Source organism: Babylonia areolata, chromosome 21 (assembly GCF_041734735.1).
Source record: "Babylonia areolata isolate BAREFJ2019XMU chromosome 21, ASM4173473v1, whole genome shotgun sequence".
NCBI lineage: Eukaryota > Metazoa > Mollusca > Gastropoda > Neogastropoda > Buccinidae > Babylonia > Babylonia areolata.
In genome coordinates, this window is record NC_134896.1 from 2,326,836 (window position 1) to 2,350,582 (window position 23,747).

Consider the following 23,747-nt stretch of genomic DNA (forward strand, 5'->3'; position numbering starts at 1 on the left):
CAGTGTTTAAAGTATATGATTGCTTTGTTGTTGCCCTCAGCTATGAACAGTGTTTAAAGTATATTATTGCTTTGTTGTTGCCCTCAGCTATGAACAGGTTTAAAGTGTATGATTGCTTTGTTGTTGCCCTCAGCTATGAACAGGTTTAAAGTGTATGATTGCTTTGTTGTTGCCCTCAGCTATGAGCAGTGTTTGAAGTATATGATTGCTTTGTTGTTGCCTTCAGCTATGAACAGTGTTTAAAGTGGATGATTGCTTTGTTGTTGCCCTCAGCTATGAACAGTGTTTAAAGTGTATGATTGCTTTGTTGTTGCCCTCAGCTATGAACAGTGTTTGAAGTATATGATTGCTTTGTTGTTGCCCTCAGCTATGAACAGTGTTTAAAGTGTATGATTGCTTTGTTGTTGCCCTCAGCTATGAACAGTGTTTAAAGTGTATGATTGCTTTGTTGTTGCCCTCAGCTATTAGCTATGAACAGTGTTTAAAGTGCATGATTGCTTTGTTGTTGCCCTCAGCTATGAACAGTGTTTAAAGTATATGATTGCTTTGTTGTTGCCCTCAGCTGTTAGCTATGAACAGTGTTTAAAGTGTATGATTGCTTTGTTGTTGCCCTCAGCTATGAGCAGTGTTTAAAGTATATAGGAGGAGTTTGTATTATACTCCATGTTTGGTGTTTACATATACTTACCATGTCAAACTGATGCAAACTAGGCCTATGGTTTGCTCTGTTTGGCCAAATTTCGCGCGGCTAACGGTGAAAAGACGCCCCTCTTAGTCTGGCCCGCTCTTAGCCAATCAAACGCCTCTAACAGCTATAAGCGCTGAATCATTCCGTGGCCATGAATGAAAATGCCCCATGAGAACCACGGCGGAGACGCGGGGACGGACGGGCGGGCATTCGAGTTTGACATGGTAAGTATATGTAAACACCAAACATGGAGTATAATACAAACTCCTCCTTTTGGTGTCATATACTGTACCATGTCAAACTGATGCAGAATTTAAAGCAAATGGAGGAGGGCAACGCCTACTGGTTCGTATGGGGAGCCCTTGAAACTGAGACGGCAGTGTTAGCCGCGACAAAGGAAATCCCCTTGGAACCGTCAGCCCTGGTCATACGGAAATCCCGGAGGTAGAAGTTGATGAAGGGATTCTCCGACCGCCAGAAGGCTGCCTCCAAGACATGCTGCAGTGGTACCGAGTGCTGGAAAGCAGCCGAAGTAGCTATGGCCCGCACTTCGTGTGTTCTGGGATTAAGACAGCTGAGATCCTTGTGTGCATGAGAGTAGGCTCTACGAATGACTTGGGAAACCCAGCGGGAAATGGTGCCTGCAGCGATATCTTTCTTGTAATTCTCATTGAGGGAGATGAGAAGGCGCCTCTGAGAAGAACGCCTATGGCGAGACCTATTGCAATAGTATTTGAGGCACCGAACGGGGCAGAGATGCCTATCTTCATCATCTTGTGCCAGAATATCCGACAAAGGTCTGACCCTCAGAGAGGGGGAAGGGACCTCGGGGTCTTGGTTCTTAGCCAGAAACTCTGGAAGGAAACGAAGAGTGATGGAACCATCTCTGTGGAATGCTAGATCTTGTGGCAGACCACTAAGACCATGAATCTCACTTCTACGACGGCCCGTGGCCAGCAACAGAAGGAAAGTGGTCTTGAGAGTGAGCAGGTCAAAAGGAATAGTCCCCAATGGCTCAAAGGGCTGTTTTCGAATGAAATCCAGCACCAGGAACAAGTCCCAGAGGGGCACTCTTCTGGGATTCCTAGCTTCCTTCAGAGAGGCGCCCCTAGCCACTTCTCTGAGCAGGAAATCAGCTTCAAAAGCGGGACCACCTAGCTGTTTGATAGTGGTACAAATGGCAGACCTGTACCCTCTCACAGAACTAGCAGACAGGTTGAGAACCGAGGAGCAGTGAGCCAAAAAGTTGGCCAGCTGCATGCTCGTAGGGTTAGTAGGGGGAATGTTCTGAGCTGTACACCAACTCAGCCATTTCTTCCATCGAAAGTCATACAAAGTCTCTGTTCCCTCCCTCCTGGCTTTGGAGACTATGGAGAGGAGGTCGGAGGAGGCACCCCCCTTGGTCAGCGCGGCAGACACAGAGGCTGACCGAGGGGTGGAAGACTTCAATGGTGATGCTGACAGATCCGCCCGCACAGCAGCCACGCGTGCAGGTGGAGCATTTGAGGATTGGAGTGAGGAATGCCCGAACGAGGCTGCCTCAGCAGATGAGGTTTGGTTTCCAGTTCCAGTGGTGGAACATGTGTCAGGGACTGAAGGACCGGAAACCAGGGCTGGGCTGGCCATTTCGGCGCAATGAGGATCATCTGCGGGCGTTCCAACCTGGCTTTCCGTATCACCTTGGACAGGATTGGAAAGGGAGGAAACGCGTAGGCAATCAGACTGCTCCAGTCTAGAGAGAGAGCGTCCACTGCCCATGCTTCTGGGTCGGCGACTGGAGAGACGTACGTGGGAAGTCTCTTGCTGAACCTTGTCGCAAAGAGGTCCACCATCGGCCGGAACCACTGTTCCCACACTCCTTGCAGGGTGTCCTTGTCCAGGGTCCACTCTGTGTGTATGACACTCTTGGACCTGCTGAGAGCATCTGCCAAAATGTTGTCTTTCCCTGCTATGTGTCTCGCTGAAAGTGCAATGCCCCTGCTGTGGCACCAACGGAGGAGAGCCTCGGTCCGCAGAGAGAGGTCTGCCGAGTGCGCTCCGCCCCCTTTGTTCACGTAACAAGCGACTGTTGTGTTGTCCGTGAACAAGCGAATGGTCTTGCCTTTGGCCTCCGCTATGAAGTGCTGGAGAGCCCTGCGAACTGCCTCCAGTTCCAGAACATTGATGTGGCATAGGCGCTCCTCCGGGGACCAAGTCCCTGCTGCATGGAGTGAGTCCATGTGGGCTCCCCAGCCCATGGAGGAGGCGTCTGTGAATAGTGCCACCTGAAGAGTAGGTGGGGCTATGGGCACCCCCTGTGTCAGAAGAGGGGTGGTTAACCACTCTGATGTCACCTCGAGGAACCACTCGCCCAGACATATCCGGGTATCCCATGGCTGAGTGCTCTGGGACCACCGTAGCCTGAGTGCCCTCTGAAGAGGGCGCTTGAGAACCCTGCCCAGAGGGATGAGAGGTGCCATGGACTCCATCATGCCCAGGAGGGAAGAAAGTGTCCGCGCCGTTGCTTGGGAGGAATGGCGCAAGTGGTTGAGGAGGCCTGCCAGACGGTCCCACCGATCTGGCGTCGGAGAGACTATCATGGACCGCGTGTCGAATCTCATCCCTAAGAAGTCGAAGGACTGGCTCGGGGACAGATCGCATTTCTCCTGGTTCGTGATGAAGCCCAGTTGGGAGCACAGGTCTAGAAGTCTGGCTGTATGACTCTGGCACAGAGCCTGTGACTGGGCCAGAATAAGCCAGTCGTCCAGGTACACACAGAGCCGAATGGACTCCGACCGGACGATTGACACCAATTCCCGCACCACCTTGGTAAACAGGAAAGGGGCAAGGGACAGACCAAATGGGAGGGCAGAGAACTGGAACACTCTGTCCCTCCACACGAACCTCAGGTACCGGCGGGATGCCGGGTGGATGAGGATATGGAAATAAGCATCTTTCAGATCGATGGACGTCGCCCAATCTCCCTGTTGCATGGTCTCCCGAATCTGTGCCTGTGTGTCCATCTTGAATTTCATCTTGGGGAGGAAACTGTTGAGGGGGGACAAGTCCAGGACTGGTCTCCACCCTCCGGAGACTTTTGGAATCACGAACAACCGGCCGTAAAAACCGGGGCCCAGGGTCCGAGAGTTGAGATATCGCCCCTATGAGGAGTAGGTGCGATATCTCTTTCTCTAAGACGCTCTCCTGCTCCATCGAGCTGGGCACATAAGGAGGAGGAGTGGATCTTAGAGGGGGGCGGTCCCCCACCCAAGGGAGCATGTACCCCGACTCTAGCACCGACACTATCCAGTCGTTGAGTCCCAGAGCACGCCACTGATGCGCGTGCCGGGACAAGTTTCCTACTTGGAGGGGCTGAACGACTGGCGGTGCTGAATCGGGGCCCAGTCATTGGGGGTGCTGCCTTCTGGCCTTGGGCATGGCCGGACGGCTTGGACGGCCATGAGGTGGTTTGTTCCTCTGCCGCTGATTCTGAGCACGCCGCTTTGGCTTAGGAGGCGAGGTATATGGAGGAGCCCTGGTGGCGGGTCTCTTCAAAGGCATAGAACCCTGGCACCCCTGGGAGGATTGGGCTAAATATGAGGCCACCTCCCGGTTTGTCTCTGCCCTGTGGCTGACAAAATGCGGCGCATACTGGCCGAAGAGGGAGTGCTGCTGTGCTGGGATGGACCGCAGAGCAGCCCTCTCCTCTACTGGAATGTTAGAGAGGCGGAGAACAGCATCCCGCCGCGCTAGCACCGTATTGAAGTGAAGGCTGGTAGCTGCGTCTGCAGCTGCCGTGAGACCAGACGCTACTCGATTGCCAAAAGTGTTTAACCTCGGGTCTGAGAAGAGGCCAGGCAGGCCAGAGGAAGGAGACTCCGTGTCCTGCTGAACTGGACGTCGTTCCCACAGCTCATTGGCTCTGTGGAGGAACGCGTCAAAGAAGGTATAAGCCGTGGACACCTCGAGGAGGCAGCGGCGGGCCAGTTTGTCCCACTCTGCAAATGTCTTAAAGGGAAGAGTAGCTGAGGTGGGGAAGGTGGTGCGCTGTGAGACCAACATCCTGTCCTGCGCGGAGGGCTCTGCTTCCCTGTAGGCAGGGTGGTCCTGTGTGTACCAGGACCACACTCCTCCCTTGGAGGGATCTTTAAGGAACTTGCCTGGGGCAAAAGCGCCCGGGGCAGAGAGTGACTCCCTGCCTGGAGGAGGGATGGAAGCAGCACCCCTGACGGTGCGGGCTGGCTTATTAAGCCACTCCTGAGCCATTTCTGGCACTCTGAGTCGCCTTGTGGTTCTGGAGTTAGAGTCACCTGACCGTAGGAGGGTTAAGGGTGACAAAGTTGCCTGAGGGACTGATTCAGCATGTGTGACCCTATTGGGGAGGGTCAGTTCGAGCTCGGCAAAGTCCGAGTTTGGTTCAGGCTGGTCCCTAGGGAGGCGTGGGCTCCATCTGTCGCACTGGGATGGGGGCGAAGAGTGCTCATCTGCTTGTTCGTCCTCATCCGAAGACAGGGGCTGTCCTTCTTGTTCACAGTCCATCCCCTGTTGGGTGCCATCCCAAGTGGATGTACCCACGGGGGCGTCCTGTGGGCTGTGGTCAGCCCAGCGGGATGAGCTGGGGCGATCCCGAGCAGGGACCCTGGTCTCCTCTGTTATGTCCTTGACACCTGAAGAGGGTGGGGAGTGTGTGGACCGTAGGTCCAACCATGCTTGGGATGGTGGGTGCCACACCTTCTCAGAGAGAGCGTCCCTGGACGCCAGAGGGACCCACGACTGCTGTGAGGGGACGAACACCCACTCATCTCCTTTTAGGACCGAGGGCTGGGTAGGTGGGACCAGCAGGCTCCCACGGGCTGAGCGGGGTCCCTCAGCTGCCGTCGGTCCTGAAAAGGAAGCCGTAGTGACCGTGGCGGTCACCTGCGTGCTGACAGAGGACCTATTCGAGGCTGTAGTGTTAACACTGGTCGAGGAGCTCGACCTGCCCAACGAAGAGTCAATCCCTCTTGTCGGGGCTGTGTGTGTCACTCTGTGGTCTGTGCTGGGTTGGGTCCGGTGGGGAGCGGACCAGGGGTTAGTCCCTGGTCCTCCCGGGAACCCAGCATGCACCATAGGTGCACCCCAGTACGGGTAGAATGGGGGATACCACCCGTGGGCACCAGCCATCCCGTGACCCCAGCCCCAAGGGTCACTGGTGCCTTGACCTCGTTGAAGGGAAAAGCCTGGCCAAGTCGGAGGGAGGTCAGGTCCGACTTGGGTGTCAGACAGGCCGAAAGGCCGGCGGTCTGACTGCCCGGAACCGCCTGACACGCGCGGGACTCCCCCAGCAGGGGAGACCGGCCGGATAGCGGGGAGACCTGCAGAGCAGGTTGCCACGCGCCCAGAATCCCCTCCCGTGGGGAGACTGGGGTGGCTTGGCCCGGGGTGGGCTAAGTGGAGGTCCCCCCCCGGAACCAACTGTTTTTCTCCCCCAGGAGGAGGTGGGGGAGGGGGGTCGACCGAGGAGGGAGGAGGGGAAACAGCACTGGGGCCCCTGAGGGCCGTCTCCGTGTGGGGACCCGGATAACGGCGGGGGGCGGCCTCCCCTTGGGAGTCCGCACCCAGCCGCGAGTTCCCACCACCAAGAGAGGACGTGCTACTCCCCCTTCCACCCGCCTCGCGCTGGGACACTTCGGGAGGTGACGCTCGAATCCCTTTCCCCCCGGTCCCCTTCATGACCGTTTTATCGGGACGAGCGTCCCCTCCGCGATCAGCGTCTGCAGACGCATCGCCGCGGTCCCTATCGGGAGAAATCATGAGCTCCGGGCCTGGGAGAGTCTCTTGGCGAGTATCTCTGCCAGCATCATGATCCCTGCCTTCGTAGGATGGCAAACGAGGCATGGTACCGCGCGTAAGCACCCAGCGAACAATACGAACCCCAACAGAGAAAGGAAAGACAGGATCGACTCAGAGGTAGAAAATACGAAGAAATCGAGGGGGCCGAGTCGAAACGAGTACACAGAATGTAAGCACAATACACATGCAAGCCGCATACAACAAAATAAGGCCAAATGAAAACGCTTAATAGCCAAAAAAAGCGTTAGACGAGACAGAGCGAAAACCTGACAAGATGGCGTGGAGAGCCTTGGCCAAAGGAATGATTCAGCGCTTATAGCTGTTAGAGGCGTTTGATTGGCTAAGAGCGGGCCAGACTAAGAGGGGCGTCTTTTCACCGTTAGCCGCGCGAAATTTGGCCAAACAGAGCAAACCATAGGCCTAGTTTGCATCAGTTTGACATGGTACAGTATATGACACCAAATATTGCTTTGTTGTTGCCTCAGCTAAGAACAGTGTTTGAAGTGCATGATTGCTTTGTTGTTGCCCTCTGCTATGAACAATGTTTGAAATGTATAATGACAGGTGTGTGCTTTGTTCTTGTCAACAGCTACGAACCAGAGTTGTTCCCAGGGCTGATATACCGTATGGTGAAGCCTCGTATTGTGTTGCTCATCTTTGTCTCAGGAAAAGTGGTGTTAACAGGTATGTAATGATGTTATCCCATACTTTACATAATGATGTTGTCCCATTCTGTACATGATGTTGTCCCATGCTTTAGGAAACGAACAGGTTCATGATGATGTTGACCTGTGTTTTAGGAAAGGTACAGGTGTGTAAAGGTGTTGACCCATGCTTTAGTGTTAACAGGTATGTAAAGGTGATGACCTGTGCTTTAGTGTTAACAGGTATGTAAAGGTGATGACCCATGCTTTAGTGTTAACAGGTATATAAAGGTGTTGACCCATGCTTTAGTGTTAAAAGGTATGTAAAGGTGTTGACCCATGCTTTAGTGTTAAAAGGTATGTAAAGGTGTTGACCCATGCTTTAGAGTTAACAGATATAGATGTGTTATCAGCTGCTGCATTGATGACATGGTGTGGTGTTTGTGAGATGTGTTATCAGCTGCTGCATTGATGACATGGTTTGTTCATGTTGTTTGTGAGATGTGTTTTCAGCTGCTGCATTGATGACATGGTTTGTTCATGTTGTTTGTGAGATGTGTTTTCAGCTGCTGCATTGATGACATGGTGTGTTCATGTTGTTTGTGAGATGTGTTTTCAGCTGCTGCATTGATGACATGGTGTGTTCATGTTGTTTGTGAGATGTGTTATCAGCTGCTGCATTGATGACATGGTGTGGTGTTTGTGAGATGTGTTATCAGCTGCTGCATTGATGACATGGTGTGTTCATGTTGTTTGTGAGATGTGTTATCAGCTGCTGCATTGATGACATGGTGTGTTCATGTTGTTTGTGAGATGTGTTATCAGCTGCTGCATTGATGACATGGTGTGGTGTTTGTGAGATGTGTTATCAGCTGCTGCATTGATGACATGGTGTGTTCATGTTGTTTGTGAGATGTGTTATCAGCTGCTGCATTGATGACATGGTGTGTTCATGTTGTTTGTGAGATGTGTTATCAGCTGCTGCATTGATGACATGGTGTGTTCATGTTGTTTGTGAGATGTGTTATCAGCTGCTGCATTGATGACATGGTGTGGTGTTTGTGAGATGTGTTATCATCTGCTGCATTGATGACCTGGTGTGTTCATGTTGTTTGTGAGATGTGTTATCATCTGCTGCATTGATGACATGGTGTGGACATGTTGTTTGTGAGATGTGTTTTCAGCTGCTGCATTGATGACATGGTGTGGTCATGTTGTTTATGAAATGTGTTATCAGCTGCTGCATTGATGACATGGTGTGGTCATGTTGTTTGTCAGATGTGTTATCAGCTGCTGCATTGATGACATGGTGTGTTCATGATGTTTGTGAGATGTGTTATCAGCTGCTGCATTGATGACATGGTGTGTTCATGTTGTTTGTCAGATGTGTTATCAGCTGCTGCATTGATGACCTGGTGTGTTCATGATGTTTGTCAGATGTGTTATCAGCTGCTGCATTGATGACATGGTGTGTTCATGTTGTTTGTGAGATGTGTTATCAGCTGCTGCATTGATGACATGGTGTGTTCATGTTGTTTGTGAGATGTGTTATCAGCTGCTGCATTGATGACATGGTGTGTTCATGTTGTTTGTGAGATGTGTTATCAGCAGCTTCACTGCTGTTTGGTGTGCAGGGGCCAAGGTGAGGACAGAAATCTATGAAGCCTTTGAAAACATCTACCCCATCCTGAAGGGCTTCCGAAAGCAGTAGTGAAGGGCTTCCGAAAGCAGCAGCTGTGTACATTTCATGGCCCTACACTGCACCTCCATAGACAGACCTCGTGCATTGGTTCATCATTATCATCGCCATAATCGTCAGCACTTCAAAGGGCCTGCTCAGACTGAATTTAATTGGTCACAGACCTCGTGCATTGGTTCATCATTATCTTGCGTGTGTGCGTTGGAGAGAGAGACATACACACACTCAAATCATACATCTTTCCCACGGGAATAGATGTGTGTGTAATCATAGGCATGCTGGTGAGAGTGATGCGTGTGAGTGGAGTTCCAGTACCCTTCTCCCCCTCCCCACCCCTCCCCTACTCTCCCCTTCCCAAGTCAGTGTCACCAGGACTAGGACTCCATTGCTGTGAGTGATGCCTGCAACTCGGCTTAACCAGTTCCTGGACTGAGCAACATGTTCCAACTGGTGCACTGGCAGCAAATGTACAGCAGTGTTCCACAGTCACCAGAAATGGCAGATGGTGTGGACTATCTCTACAGCAGGCCACAAGTGTTGTGTGTGTGAGGAATGGCAGAGAGAGAGAGAGAGATGTGGTGCATGTCATTGTGAGGAATAGCACAGAGAGAGAGAGAGATGTGTATGTCATTATGAGGAATGGCAGAGAGAGAGAGAGAGATGTGGTGCATGTCATTGTGAGGAATGGCACAGAGAGAGAGATGTGGTGCATGTCATTGTGAGGAATAGCACACAGAGAGAGATGTGGTGCATGTCATTGTGAGGAATGGCACAGAGAGAGAGAGAGAGATGTGGTGCATGTTGTTGTGAGGAATGGCACAGAGAGAGAGATGTGGTGTATGTCATTGTGAGGAATGGCAGAGAGAGAGAGATGTGGTGCATGTCATTGTGAGGAATGGCAGAGAGAGAGAGAGATGTGGTGCATGTCATTGTGAGGAATGGCAGAGAGAGAGATGTGGTGCATGTCATTGTGAGGAATGACAGAGAGAGGGAGAGAAAGAGGTGGTGCATGTCATTGTGAGGAATGGCAGAGAGAGGTGGTGCATGTCATTGTGAGGAATGGCACAGTGTATGATAGCGACGGTTGTGTGTAATGACAGTGATGGCTGTGTGTGACAGTGACGGGTGTGTGTGATGTCTGTGACAGTGACAGCTGTGTGTGACAGTGACAGCTGTGTGTGGTGTGTGTGTGACAGTGACGGCTGTGTTTGATGTGTGTGACAGTGACGGCTGTGTGTGACAGTGACAGCTGTGTGTGGTGTGTGTGTGACAGTGACGGCTGTGTTTGATGTGTGTGACAGTGACGGCTGTGTTTGATGTGTGTGACAGTGACAGCTCTGTGTGTGTGTGTGTGTGACAGTGACGGCTGTGTTTGATGTATGTGACAGTGACGGCTGTGTGTGACAGTGACAGCGGTGCGTGATGTATCCCCATAATGCTGAGAGTGTCATCGCTGGGACAGCATCATGAGGGCATGACAGATTTCCTTCACATTTTGAAAGGCAACAATATTGAGAACATGTGCTATGCTAGATTCCTGCATGTCTGTGAGTGTCACGGGAAAATAATGCATTTTGTACATTTTTACATTACTGTTCTCTGTGTGTGTGTTAGTTTCCACATGAAACAGTTTTCTTTTGCAACAATTATCATTTCTCTTTTTCTCTTTCGCCCCTGTGACCCCCTTTTTTCTTTTTCTTTTTTTTTCTAGCTGACTGAAATAATGAGATGGTATGAATTTGCCAGGTGAGAATGACACTCAGTGCAACAGACTTTTCTAGATACCAGGTCATGTCTGTATAATGCATTTGTCCCTTCATGGTAAATGGGGAAAAAAAAATTTTACTGGATAAGTTTTTTTGTTTTTTTAATTGAATTGATATGGATACTTATATAGCGCTCATCCACGGTTGGAGACCAAGCTCTTATAGGTTATGTCTGTACAATGTGTTTGTTCCTCATGCATGGTAAATGGAATTTGGAAACAATAAAAGTAATGTGTGTGTGTGAAGATATTACAGAAATGCAGCATTGCAGGAAAAAGAAGGAAGTTCTGTTCTGTTTAGTTTTACTCACTCCGGACGATGGAACGCTATAGCGTTCCTGGCGCAAGATAGCATTCTGGATGACGGAACGTTATAGCGTTTTTTCACGTTTTCCTCATGGGGTAGCATAACAGTCGCAGCTACACCAGGCATTTGTGAACGTGTCAAGAGTCAAATGGAAAGTTTATTCATTTGATTTTGTACCAACACACTCCACAGTGAGTTCAGGACCCCACACAACAAGCTAATCTGCATACATATCGAAAATGGCGTAGCAGGCAATACAGGTGGAAATTTTTTTAACAAACTAGATCACGACAGCGGCTTTTATCACTGCTGAAGTGATTGGAACACTTCAAACTGAAGGTTTTGATATCGACGAGGATGATGAAGATGTTGAATAAAATATCCGCAGTGAAGAAAGCAACCAGTGAGAAGTTACTGAAAGTGACTAAGCTTCTGAGAGCAGTGAAGAGGGAGGGGGGTGGGCGTTCACACGATGAGGAGAGGGGTCAGTGGGTCAGGTACAGTGAGTTTCATTCAGTTACTTTATGTTTTGTGATTTTTTTTCCTAACCCTAACAAATGGGTCGTCTGTAGGGAAAAGCAAGGGAGAAAACTATTCGTCTGGAGTGGGTTAATACAAGTCAGGAATGTCAGCATTTCAAAGTTATAGTGGGGCATGAAAATCATCTTGTTCATTGCTAAAATCAAACACTGTGCTTTGTGCAGCAGTTATGGAAAACAAGAAGAAACACTGAATGATGATGAACACTGTCCCAGTCAGGGCTGGAGTTGAATATATAGGGACAAATTTGTGCTGGAGAAATGTATCAGTTGGGATGTTGAAATTATTGTCATTGTGTAAATAGGAAAGGTGTGAAGTGAATGATGGAAATAAAAGATTTATGTCTTTTCTTTTGTTGTCAACTAGTAATGAGTGAAATGAATGATGGCCATAAAAGATTTATGTCTTTTCTTTTGTTGTCAACTTGTAATGCAACACACTTTAATTCACTAACACTATAACAGACTATGTAACCCTATTAATTCACCCAGGCAGATTGTGATACAAAACACATTAATTCACTAACACTATAACAGGCTATGTAACCCTATTAATTCACCCAGGCAGATTGTGATACAAAACACATTAATTCACTAACACTATAACAGGCTATGTAACCCTATTCATTCACCCAGGCAGATTGTGATACAAAACACATTAATTCACTAACACTATAACAGGCTATGTAACCCTGTTAATTCACCCAGGCAGACTGTGATACAAACGTATTAATTCACTAACACTATAACAGACTATGTAACCCTATTTATTCACCCAGGCAGACTGATACAAACGTATTAATTCACTAACACTATAACAGACTATGTAACCCTATTCATTCACCCAGGCAGACTGTGATACAAACGTATTAATTCACTAACACTATGACAGACTATGTAACCCTATTTATTCACCCAGGCAGACTGTGATACAAAACACATTAATTCACTAACACTATAACAGACTATGTAACCCTATTTATTCACCCAGGCAGACTGTGATACAAACGTATTAATTCACTAACACTATAACAGACTATGTAACCCTATTTATTCACCCAGGCAGACTGTGATACAAAACCCATTAATTCACTAACACTATAACAGACTATGTAACCCTATCTATTCACCCAGGCAGACTGTGATACAAAACACATTAATTCACTAACACTATAACAGACTATGTAACCCTATTTATTCACCCAGGCAGACTGTGATACAAAACGCATTCACTAAAACTATGACAGACTATGTAACCCTATCTATTCACCCAGGCAGACTGTGATACAAAACACATTAATTCACTAACACTATGACAGACTATGTAACCCTATTTATTCACCCAGGCAGACTGTGATACAAAACACATTAATTCACTAACACTATGCCAGACTATGTAACCCTATTCATTCACCCAGGCAGACTGATACAACATGCATCATTAATTCACTTACAGACTTTGTAACCCTATTAACTCACTCAGACGGATACAACATGTACTATTAATTCATGAATGGACTTTGCAACCCTATTAATTCACCCAGGCAGACTGATGCAACATGCACCATTAATTCACTGAGAGACTTTGTAACCCTATTAATTCACCCAGGCAGACTGATACAACATGCACCATGAATTCACTTAAGGGTGTGTAACTCTATTTATTCACCTTGGCAGAATGTGATACAGCACGCATCATTTATTCATTGTGTAACAGTGCATAGTTCCATTCTCATGTCACTTCTTTATCAGAACACACTAAGTTAAAAGGAGAGCACCAATGATGGAATGGAGCGATCATCATGGACTTGGGCATTACAAGGTGAATGCCCCAAATGTGTTCACAGCCATCAGGGCAGAGAATTGTATTCACTGTCAGGGGTCTCCTTCCACACGCTTTAAACCTTCCTCAGGTCACCCACTGACATGTGGGTGGAGTAAGGAAATCAGGGTAAAGTGCCCAACCCAAGGCCACAATACCAGGCAGAAAATGAAGGGTAGCCTCAACTCGTGATCAGTGGTGAACAGTGGATGAGACATCCAACACCTCACTCAGCCATGTCCCCTCCACAACATACACACACACACAAAAATGTCAAATGCAGTGAAGCTGTCAGCTCAGGCTTGATACCAGTCCACTCCATGAAGAGCTGACATCTTTCATAATTCTGAGAACCTGTAAACATCTACACGTCATCGGGTTATTAAGCAATGGTGCCAATGAGACCTGATGCAAAAACAGTTTACTTCAGTATTGTTACATTGATACTATCTATGGTGTTTACATTAGTATTATTTCATTGACAATTTATACAGTTTTTATATCAGTACTGCTATATTGTTAATAAATTTTCTGAGACTAATCCACTGGCTACATCAACCCCTGCCTCACCCCAGAGTCTTGAATAATGGCTGATCATTTACTGGCTGACCTGAATAATGATTGATCACCTACTGGCTGACCTGAATAATGGCTGATCACCTACTGGCTGACCTGAATAATGGCTGATCACCTACTGGCTGACCTGAATAATGGCTGATCACCTACTGGCTGACCTGAATAATGATTGATCACCTACTGGCTGACCTGAATAATGGCTGATCACCTACTGGCTGACCTGAATAATGGCTGATCACCTACTGGCTGACCTGAATAATGGCTGATCACCTACTGGCTGACCTGAATAATGATTGATCACCTACTGGCTGACCTGAATAATGATTGATCACCCATTGGCTGAGCTGAATAATGGCTGATCACCTACTGGCTGACCTGAATAATGATTGATCACCCATTGGCTGAGCTGAATAATGGCTGATCACCTACTGGCTGACCTGAATAATGATTGATCACCCACTGGCTGACCTGAATAATGATTGATACCCACTGGCTGACCTGAATAATGGCTGATCACCTACTGGCTGACCTGAATAATGGCTGATCACCTACTGGCTGACCTGAATAATGGCTGATGTTTGGGGTGAGGCTGGGCTTTGCACTGTGGGAAGCAACTGAAATATCCTCCAGCAGAGATGAACACTAATGGAGAGATTATTCAATGAGGATGTTGACAATGTGCTGCCTTGATCAACTTCCAAGATATTGTATAGTCAGGATTCGCATGACCTCTCATGATCAATCCTTCAGCTCTGTGATCAAAGTCCAATCAATCCTTCAGCTCTGATCAAAGTCCAATCAATCATTCAGCTCTGATAAAAGTTCAATCAATCATTCAGCTCTGTGATCAAAGTCCAATCAATCATTCAGCTCTGTGATCAAAGTCCAATCAATCCTTCAGCTCTGATCAAAGTCCAATCAATCATTCAGCTCTCTGATCAAAGTCCAATCAATCATTCAGCTCTGATCAAAGTCCAATCAATCATTCAGCTCTGTGATCAAAGTCCAATCAATCCTTCAGCTCTGATCAAAGTCCAATGCCATACATTAGGGAAGGGCTAAGATTCTGCATTCAAACTGCAAAGAAACTTGTCAACTTATGGAAAGTAACTCTTTTCACATTTCTTTTAATGCAAAGTTTCTCTTTCAAACAAAACAATTACCGTATTACACAGAAATTTAGGCTACACTCTGATTCTGAAGCGTTACTATAAAATGTTGAAGGTAACATGTGATTCATACAGGAGCGCATACTCCCACAATGTTGAAGGGGAGGAAAAAAAGAAGAAAAATCCAAGAAATCTGAAAGTACTATTTTAATCATGACAAACAACAAATGAGAACGAAACTGATGTGAACAGGACAGACATGAAACATTGCCAGAACATAACCAACCTGCAAGTTGAACAAACAGCAGCACAGAACAACACTGGTAGTGAGCAGGAGTCCATAACAACACATTCACTGAAGTGTGTCCATCTAGCCTTCAGTGGTACACATTCAACAAACCATTCCCTGTGCAAAGCCTTAATGTAAAATATGGACATTTCCAACAAATACAGAAGGGGCATTTCCAACACACAAATATAGAAAGACATTTCCAACTATAGAAGGGACATTTCCAACACACAAATACAGAAAGGACATTTCCAACACACAAATATATTAGGGACATTTCCAACACACAAATGCAGAAGGGACATTTCCAACACACAAATCTTAACTTATAAAGAGGAGTCTGCTTAAACCTGCCTATCTGTTAATTCACTGATTATCTTATGAGAACAGACATTAGAATCATTCTGCTTATCCAAATTCAGAGACGGAATGTTTCCCCCACCCACATATGGAAATCGTTTCCAGAACTGGTGCCATCCACGTGAACCTTTCTCAGATATAATGACAGTCCTAACATTACATACTTTTCATGAAAGATCATTCCATGATGTAATGATGGTCATCACATCACATGTAATGATGTATACTTTTATTGAAAGCTTATCCCATGATCTAATGATGGTCATCACATATGTACTTTCACTGAAAGCTTATCCCATGATCTAAAGATGGTCATCACATCACATACTTTTCAAGAAAGCTTATCCCATGATGTAATGATGGTCATCACATCACATACTTTTCAAGAAAGCTTATCCTGTGATGTAATGATGGTCATCATATCACATACTTTTCATGAAAGCTTATCGGTTATCCTGTGATGTAATGATGGTCATCACATCACATACTTTTCATGAAAGCTTATCCCATGATGTAATGATGGTCATCACATCACATACTTTTCAAGAAAGCTTATCCTGTGATGTCATGATGGTCATCACATCACATACTTTTCATGAAAGCTTATCCCATGATGTAATGATGGTCATCACATCACATACTTTTCAAGAAAGCTTATCCTGTGATGTAATGATGGTCATCACATCACATGTAATGATGCATATTTTTCATGAAAGCTCATCCCATGATGTAATGATCATGATGGTCATCACATCACATATACTTTTCATGAAAGTTTATCCCATGGTCTAATGATGGTCATCACATCACACACTTTTACTTAAAGCTTATCCTATCCCATGCAGCCTGCCCCATTTGGGGTTTAAGGAAGACTGCACTGTTACCTAGTTTGAGTGTGATACAGAATAATATAACTTGTAAGTGTGCTAAGTGATCAGTATATGATTGTGTGTGTGTGTGTGTGTGTGTGTGTGTGCGCATATGCAAGTGTGTTTGTGTGTGTGCAAGTGTGTTTGTGCATGTGTGTGTGTGTGTGTGCATGCTTTTTTTCCAATTTGGTTGCTGGTTTGCAATTGTTTACAATCGTGTGTGCATGCCTTTTTTTCCAATTTGGTTGCTGGTTTGCAATTGTTTACAATCATGTGTGCATGCCTTTTTTCCAGTTTGGTTGCTGGTTTGCAGTTGTTTACAATCGTGTGTGCATGCCTTTTTTCCAATTTGGTTGCTGGTTTGCAGTTGTTTACAATCGTGTGTGCATGCCTTTTTTCCAATTTGGTTGCTGGTTTGCAATTGTTTACAATCGTGTGTGCATGCCTTTTTTCCAATTTGGTTGCTGGTTTGCAGTTGTTTGATATCATTTTGTCCACTCTCCTCCACATCCTGAGTAACCTACTGCTAGCGTCTGACTCAGGACAGATCTCCCTTCTCACTCTTCTCGACTTGTCAGTCGCCTTTGACACAATAGACCATTCAATCCTTCTTTCCCATCTTCACTTTACATTTGGTATCAATGGCACTGTTCTAAACTGGTTCAAATCTGATCTTACTGATTGATTTCAGTCTGTCATTGTTGATAATTTCCAGCCTGAACCCGTGAAAATTGAACATGGAGTCCCACAGGGATCTGTTTTAGGCCCAGTGCTCTTCACACTGTACACTGCTCCTCTCACTGAAATGATCAACCGCCATAATGTCAGTCATCATTCTTATGCTGATGACACTCAACTCCAGAAGAGTGATACCCCTGAAAAACTGTCGTCGCTCTTGCAAGAAACATCCGACTGTTTCTTGGACATTCAAAACTAGATGACTCTGAATAAAGTTTCAAATGAACGCGGACAAAACTGAAGCAATGATCATAGGAACCAAACAAAAACTCTCTTCCATTACAACTGACACAATCAAACTTGGCAGTACATCCATCCCTCTTCCCAGTTCAGTCAGGAACCTCGACATTGTCCTTGACAACACACTGTCCATGCAAAAATTTATCAGTCAGACATGTCAATCCTGCTTCTGTCAATTGCAGCGCATCAGTTCCATCTGGAAATATCTGTCCATTGATGCAACATCTAGACTTGTCATTTCTCTCATTCTCTCTCACCTTGACTACTGTAACTCTCTATTGTCTGGTTTACCTGCTTCATCCATTCAGTCTCTTCAGCGCATACAAAACTCTGCTGCCCGACTCGTCCTCAGAAAGAAAAAATCTGAGCACATCACTCCTCTTTTACAACATCTCCACTGGCTCCCTGTCTCACACAGAATAAAGTACAAGATCAGCACTCTATGTTATAAATGTATTCACAAATCTGCCCCTTTCTATCTCTGTGGCTGCCTTCACCTCAATACACTCCATCTCGCCACTACGATCAGCGTTGGATCCACTCTGTTTACGCATACCCAGATTCAAACACTCGATTGTTGGCCGCTGTTCTTTCTCTGTCTCTGGACCTTGTAATTGGAATGAACTTCCTCTTTCGCTTCGTCAAATCTCCACACTCAGCTCTTTCGAGTCTGGCCTTAAAACCCACCTCTTCCCAAAATAGCCTCCCTTCCCTGCCTCTTCCTTGTCTTCAGTTTCTCCAATTTTAGAGTTATGCATGCGTGTGAATGACTGGTGTGAAAGCGCTTTGATCTGTCTCTGCACAAGATTCAGTGCTATATAAATATCATTATTATTATTATTATTATTTTGCTGTCTCACCCTTTGTTCCTTCATGGAGATACTACTCTCTCACTGTTCACATCATGGGTGGGAAAAAACAAACAACAACAAACAAACAACAACAAAAAAAACAAAAAAAAGCCAGTGAACAAGAAATCAAGTGAAAAACAAAATCAGTAGTTAGCTTAATAATTAAAAAAAAAGAAAAAAAAATTATGGCAGAAAAAGAAGAATTCAATCAAAACCCCAATGGAGAACACACACACACACACACACACTCACACACATACAATACACACACTCACACACGCACACATACAATACACACACTCATACACACTCACATACACATTCACATATGTGCGCAAAGAGATGTCAGGCACACTGCTCCTCATGTATCACAGCTACACAATAACCTCCAGGATGAATTTTAAAATTGTGATCAAAATAGTCCACCAAATCGATTCCTTCTCCTCCTCCTCTGAATCAGAAGAGGCCTTGGATTTACGACTACTCCTGGACTTGCTTTCTTCTTTGGCACTGACATCGTCACTCTCATAGAAATGGAAAGCTTTGAAGAGCTGCTCGTACTCATCGATCTCAAAGTCCATCACCACCTGGATGTCCATCCTGAAGGCTGACTGAAGGTAGGAGGGATGGGCATAGATCCCAATCCCCACCGGTCTGTTCATGGTGGAATGGATGTCCACCGTGTCCACGCCACACGACTCAGATTTCAGTTCGTAATCAGAGAAGGAAGGGGTCAGCGTCAGGCCCGAAACATAGATGTCTACGTCTCCCTTCAGGCTGAACAGTTCCAGACGCAGCCAGCCTTCGCCACTCAGCTTGTAGTAGGTGAAGTTCTCCGCGTACAGCATGCCTGTGATGGACTGCACGGGGGATGCAGTGACCGCAGCACCACCGGTCAACACCAGGCCAGTGCACACCCACGTCCACACCATCCACCATACGTCTGTCGGGGAGATGGTCCACTGTCTGAACCACATCCTGCTGTGGGCCTCCATGCTGCACCGGTCCTGTGCACAACACAGCCAGCATGGGTCAGGTGTTCACATCTGTACACAGAGTACTGTGCATGACAGACCTGGGTCAGGTAGTCACAGCAAGACATAGAGTACTGTGCATGACAGACCGGGGTCAGGTGTTCACAGCAAGACAGAATACTGTGCATGACAACACTGGGTCAGGTAGTCACAGCAAGACAGAATACTGTGCATGACAACACTGGGTCAGGTAGTCACAGCAAGACATAGAGTACTGTGCATGACAGACTGGGGTCAGGTGTTCACAGCAAGACAGAATACTGTGCATGACAACACTGGGTCAGGTAGTCACAGCAAGACAGAGTACTGTGCATGACAACACTGGGTCAGGTAGTCACAGCAAGACATAGAGTACTGTGCATGACAACACTGGGTCAGGTAGTCACAGGAAGACGTAGTACTGTGCATGATAACACTGGGTCAGGTAGTCACAGCAAGACATAGAGTACTGTGCATGACAACACTGGGTCAGGTAGTCACAGCAAGACAGAGTACTGTGCATGATAACACTGGGTCAGGTAGTCACAGGAAGATGTAGTACTGTGCATGACAACACTGGGCCTAGTGGTCACATCTGTACATAGAGTACTGTGCATGCTAACACTGGGTCAGGTAGTCACAGCAAGACAGAGTACTGTGCATGACAACACTGGGTCAGGTAGTCACAGCAAGACAGAGTACTGTGCATGACAACACTGGGTCAGGTAGTCACAGCAAGACATAGAGTACTGTGCATGACAACATTGGGTCAGGTAGTCACAGCAAGACATAGAGTACTGTGCATGACAACACTGGGTCAGGTAGTCACAGCAAGACAGAGTACTGTGCATGACAACACTGGGTCAGGTAGTCACAGCAAGACAGAGTACTGTGCATGACAACACTGGGTCAGGTAGTCACAGCAAGACATAGAGTACTGTGCATGACAACACTGGGTCAGGTAGTCACAGCAAGACATAGAGTACTGTGCATGACAACACTGGGTCAGGTAGTCACAGCAAGACATAGAGTACTGTGCATGACAGACACTGGGTCAGGTAGTCACAGCAAGACATAGAGTACTGTGCATGACAACACTGGGTCAGGTAGTCACAGCAAGACATAGAGTACTGTGCATGACAGACCTGGGTCAGGTAGTTCACAGCAAGACAGAATACTGTGCATGACAGACCTGGGTCAGGTAGTCACAGGAAGACAGAGTACTGTGCATGACAACACTGGGTCAGGTAGTCACAGCAAGACAGAGTACTGTGCATGATAACACTGGGTCAGGTAGTCACAGCAAGACATAGAGTACTGTGCATGACAGACCGGGGTCAGGTAGTCACAGCAAGACAGAATACTGTGCATGATAACACTGGGTCAGGTAGTCACAGCAAGACAGAATACTGTGCATGATAACACTGGGTCAGGTAGTCACAGCAAGACACAGAGTACTGTGCATGACAGACCGGGGTCAGGTGTTCACAGCAAGACAGAATACTGTGCATGATAACACTGGGTCAGGTGTTCACAGCAAGACAGAATACTGTGCATGATAACACTGGGTCAGGTAGTCACAGCAAGACAGAGTACTGTGCATGACAACACTGGGTCAGGTAGTCACAGCAAGACAGAATACTGTGCATGACAACACTGGGTCAGGTAGTCACATCTGTACATAGATTACTGTGCATGACAACACTGGGTCAGGTAGTCACAGCAAGACACAGAGTACTGTGCATGACAGACCGGGGTCAGGTAGTCACAGGAAGATGTAGTACTGTGCATGACAACACTGGGTCTAGTGGTCACATCTGTACATAGAGTACTGTGCATGCTAACACTGGGTCAGGTAGTCACAGCAAGACAGAGTACTGTGCATGACAACACTGGGTCAGGTAGTCACAGCAAGAAAGAGTACTGTGCATGACAACATTGGGTCAGGTAGTCACAGCAAGACAGAGTACTGTGCATGACAACACTGGGTCAGGTAGTCACAGCAAGACATAGATTACTGTGCATGACAACACTGGGTCAGGTAGTCACATCTGTACATAGAGTACTGTGCATGACAACACTGGGTCAGGTAGTCCCAGCAAGACAGAGTACTGTGCATGACAACACTGGGTCAGGTAGTCACAGCAAGACAGAATACTGTGCATGACAACACTGGGTCAGGTAGTCACATCTGTACATAGATTACTGTGCATGACAACACTGGGTCTAACTGTCACATCTGTACACAGAGTACTGTGCATGACAACACTGGGTCTAGTGGTCACATCTGTACATAGAGTACTGTGCATGACAACACTGGGTCTAGTGGTCACAGCAAGACAGAGTACTGTGCATGACAACACTGGGTCTAATGGTCACATCTGTACATAGAGTACCGTGCATGACAACACTGGGTCTAGTGGTCACATCTGTACATAGAGTACTGTGCATGACAACACTGGGTCTAGTGGTCACAGCAAGACAGAGTACTGTGCATGACAACACTGGGTCTAGTGGTCACAGCAAGACATACAGTTCTGTGTATGACAGCACTGGGTCTAGTGGTCACAACTGTACACATAGTACTGTGACACACACAGAGCAACATTGTCTAATGCCAGCATTTTTACAAACTACTGTATCATATATTGTCCAGCTCCAAGCTTAGGAAAGGAAGTGGTCAGTATATACAGTGGCAGACAGAGCACTACAAATAAAGGGTCACATATCACAGATGGGGCTTTACCAAATAACAGTTCACACTAACTTGACTAAGTAAGTGTTGTAATTTTTACATAGATCTATACTATGTGGTGAATAGAGCATAGTAAAAGAGATCATACAAAAAATGTGTTCCCTCTTTTCTATATTCTTTCTTAAAATTTTTTACTTGAAGACAAAGATTCGTTGGATATATATCAGTCTGAACATTTGAATGGTCTGGAGAAAACGACAACAACAAACACACACACAAAAACCATCAAGACATTTAGTTTATTATTCATGCATTTCTTAAAGATCTTATAGTTATGAATACACAATTCATGCTTCAAAAATTCATTCACTGCAAACAGTCACTGCAACTAATCAGGTGCATACTGCTGCATGTAATGCAGAAGTTGCTATGATGAGAGGCACAGCAGGTAGAATACAATTGAAACATGACAATACCACCTACCATTCCAAACATGACAATGCCACCTACCATTTCAAGCATGACAATGCCACCTACCATTCCAAACATGACAATGCCACCTATCATTTCAAGCATAACAATGCCACCTACCATTTCAAACATGACAATCCCACCTCCAAATTGAAACATAACAATGTTACCTACCATTTCAAACTTGACTATCCCACCTCCCATTTCAAACATGACAATGCCATCTACCATTTCAAGCATGACTATCCCACCTCCAAATTCAAACATGACAATGCCACTTCCTTCCCTCTCTACTAAGTAAGCAACAGCAGCAATAACAAACAGTTGCACTAGAGTGGTTCCATGGAAAATGTGAATTTAAACACAGACATTACCAACAAAAACTAACTAACTAAATAAAGGGATGGAGGTGGGGGAGGGGATAAGGAAGTAAGGAAAAATTGACAAGTTATGGCGGTGTGTGAGAGGTGGAAGCTGTTAGTGTTTCACTACACCATAGAAAAGTTACGGTTTATTATTATTATCATTATAGCTAGAAAAGTCGCGTTGGCATGGGACAGAGTGGTTGGTGTGGACAGTCACGGTATTATGTGGGTGCGTTCCGATATAATATGCCACTGAGAGCTATTTCTAGTTGGTAACAGATCAATATACTTATATAGTGATGTTTAAACTGCAGTGGGTGCAACAGTAGAGCGTCACAATTAAAGAAAAATCCACAAGTGGGTTGCAGTGTAGGATACCCCCAGACTAAGGCTAACCAGTGTGAGGTCAGAGAATGAGAGATATCATCTGGTCCACTGGTGGTTGATCAGCCATCACGACTGTGACGTTATTGCGGGTGTGGTCTAAAACTTTTCCTGTCGTCCATCGTCTAATTACAATCGTTTCGACTGAATTAAGACCATCTGAAGTATGCCCTCTTAATGCACGTTTCAACCGCCCCTGTTACAAACAAATTAAGACTGTTCAACTGACCCGAAATTCTACACAAACAACAGTCGCCCGGTTGCTCTGCTGTCTACTGTGTTGTGCTTGCTTCCCTTTGACGGAGGGCAACAATTACTGTTGAAACACCGTTTGAAAGTGAGCTCCCCTGAATCGTCTTGATAATTGTCTTGAGAATACCTCTCACAAAGAAAATCCTGTCAGCTGCGAAGCCAACTCATGATTCTACGATCACACGCACGTGTGCCCCCACGCCACCCATAATAATAAAGTATAATTTTTTTAAGCAACGTTGTAATTTCAAAAGTGATTT

At 46.3% G+C, this 23,747-nt stretch overlaps 2 protein-coding genes across 3 annotated transcripts in view; one reads left to right on the forward strand and one right to left on the reverse strand.

Annotated features, from left to right (window-relative positions):
* Positions 1-12,036, forward strand: part of LOC143296477 (uncharacterized) — a 30,003-nt gene extending 17,967 nt beyond the window's left edge. The window contains exons 6-8 of one of the 2 annotated variants that reach the window (XR_013057146.1): positions 7,089-7,183; positions 8,778-9,545; positions 9,583-12,036. Coding sequence is in view for 1 of the 2 variants with exons in the window: in XM_076608432.1 (XP_076464547.1) it covers positions 7,089-7,183; positions 8,778-8,854 (172 nt within the window). In the remaining variant the exon portion in view is untranslated. Of the gene's footprint in view, positions 1-7,088; positions 7,184-8,777 lie in introns of both variants that reach the window. The other variant, XM_076608432.1, reaches the window with a different exon arrangement.
* A 2,925-nt stretch (positions 12,037-14,961) lies between these two features.
* LOC143296478 (UPF0669 protein C6orf120 homolog) lies at positions 14,962-23,546 on the reverse strand. The gene is made up of 2 exons (XM_076608434.1): positions 23,465-23,546; positions 14,962-19,314 (listed from the first exon to the last, which is right to left on the reverse strand). The coding sequence occupies exon 2, from the start codon at positions 19,300-19,302 to the stop codon at positions 18,682-18,684; it is 621 nt and encodes a 206-aa protein (XP_076464549.1). The 5' UTR covers positions 19,303-19,314; positions 23,465-23,546; the 3' UTR covers positions 14,962-18,681.
* Positions 23,547-23,747: the final 201 nt, after the last annotated feature.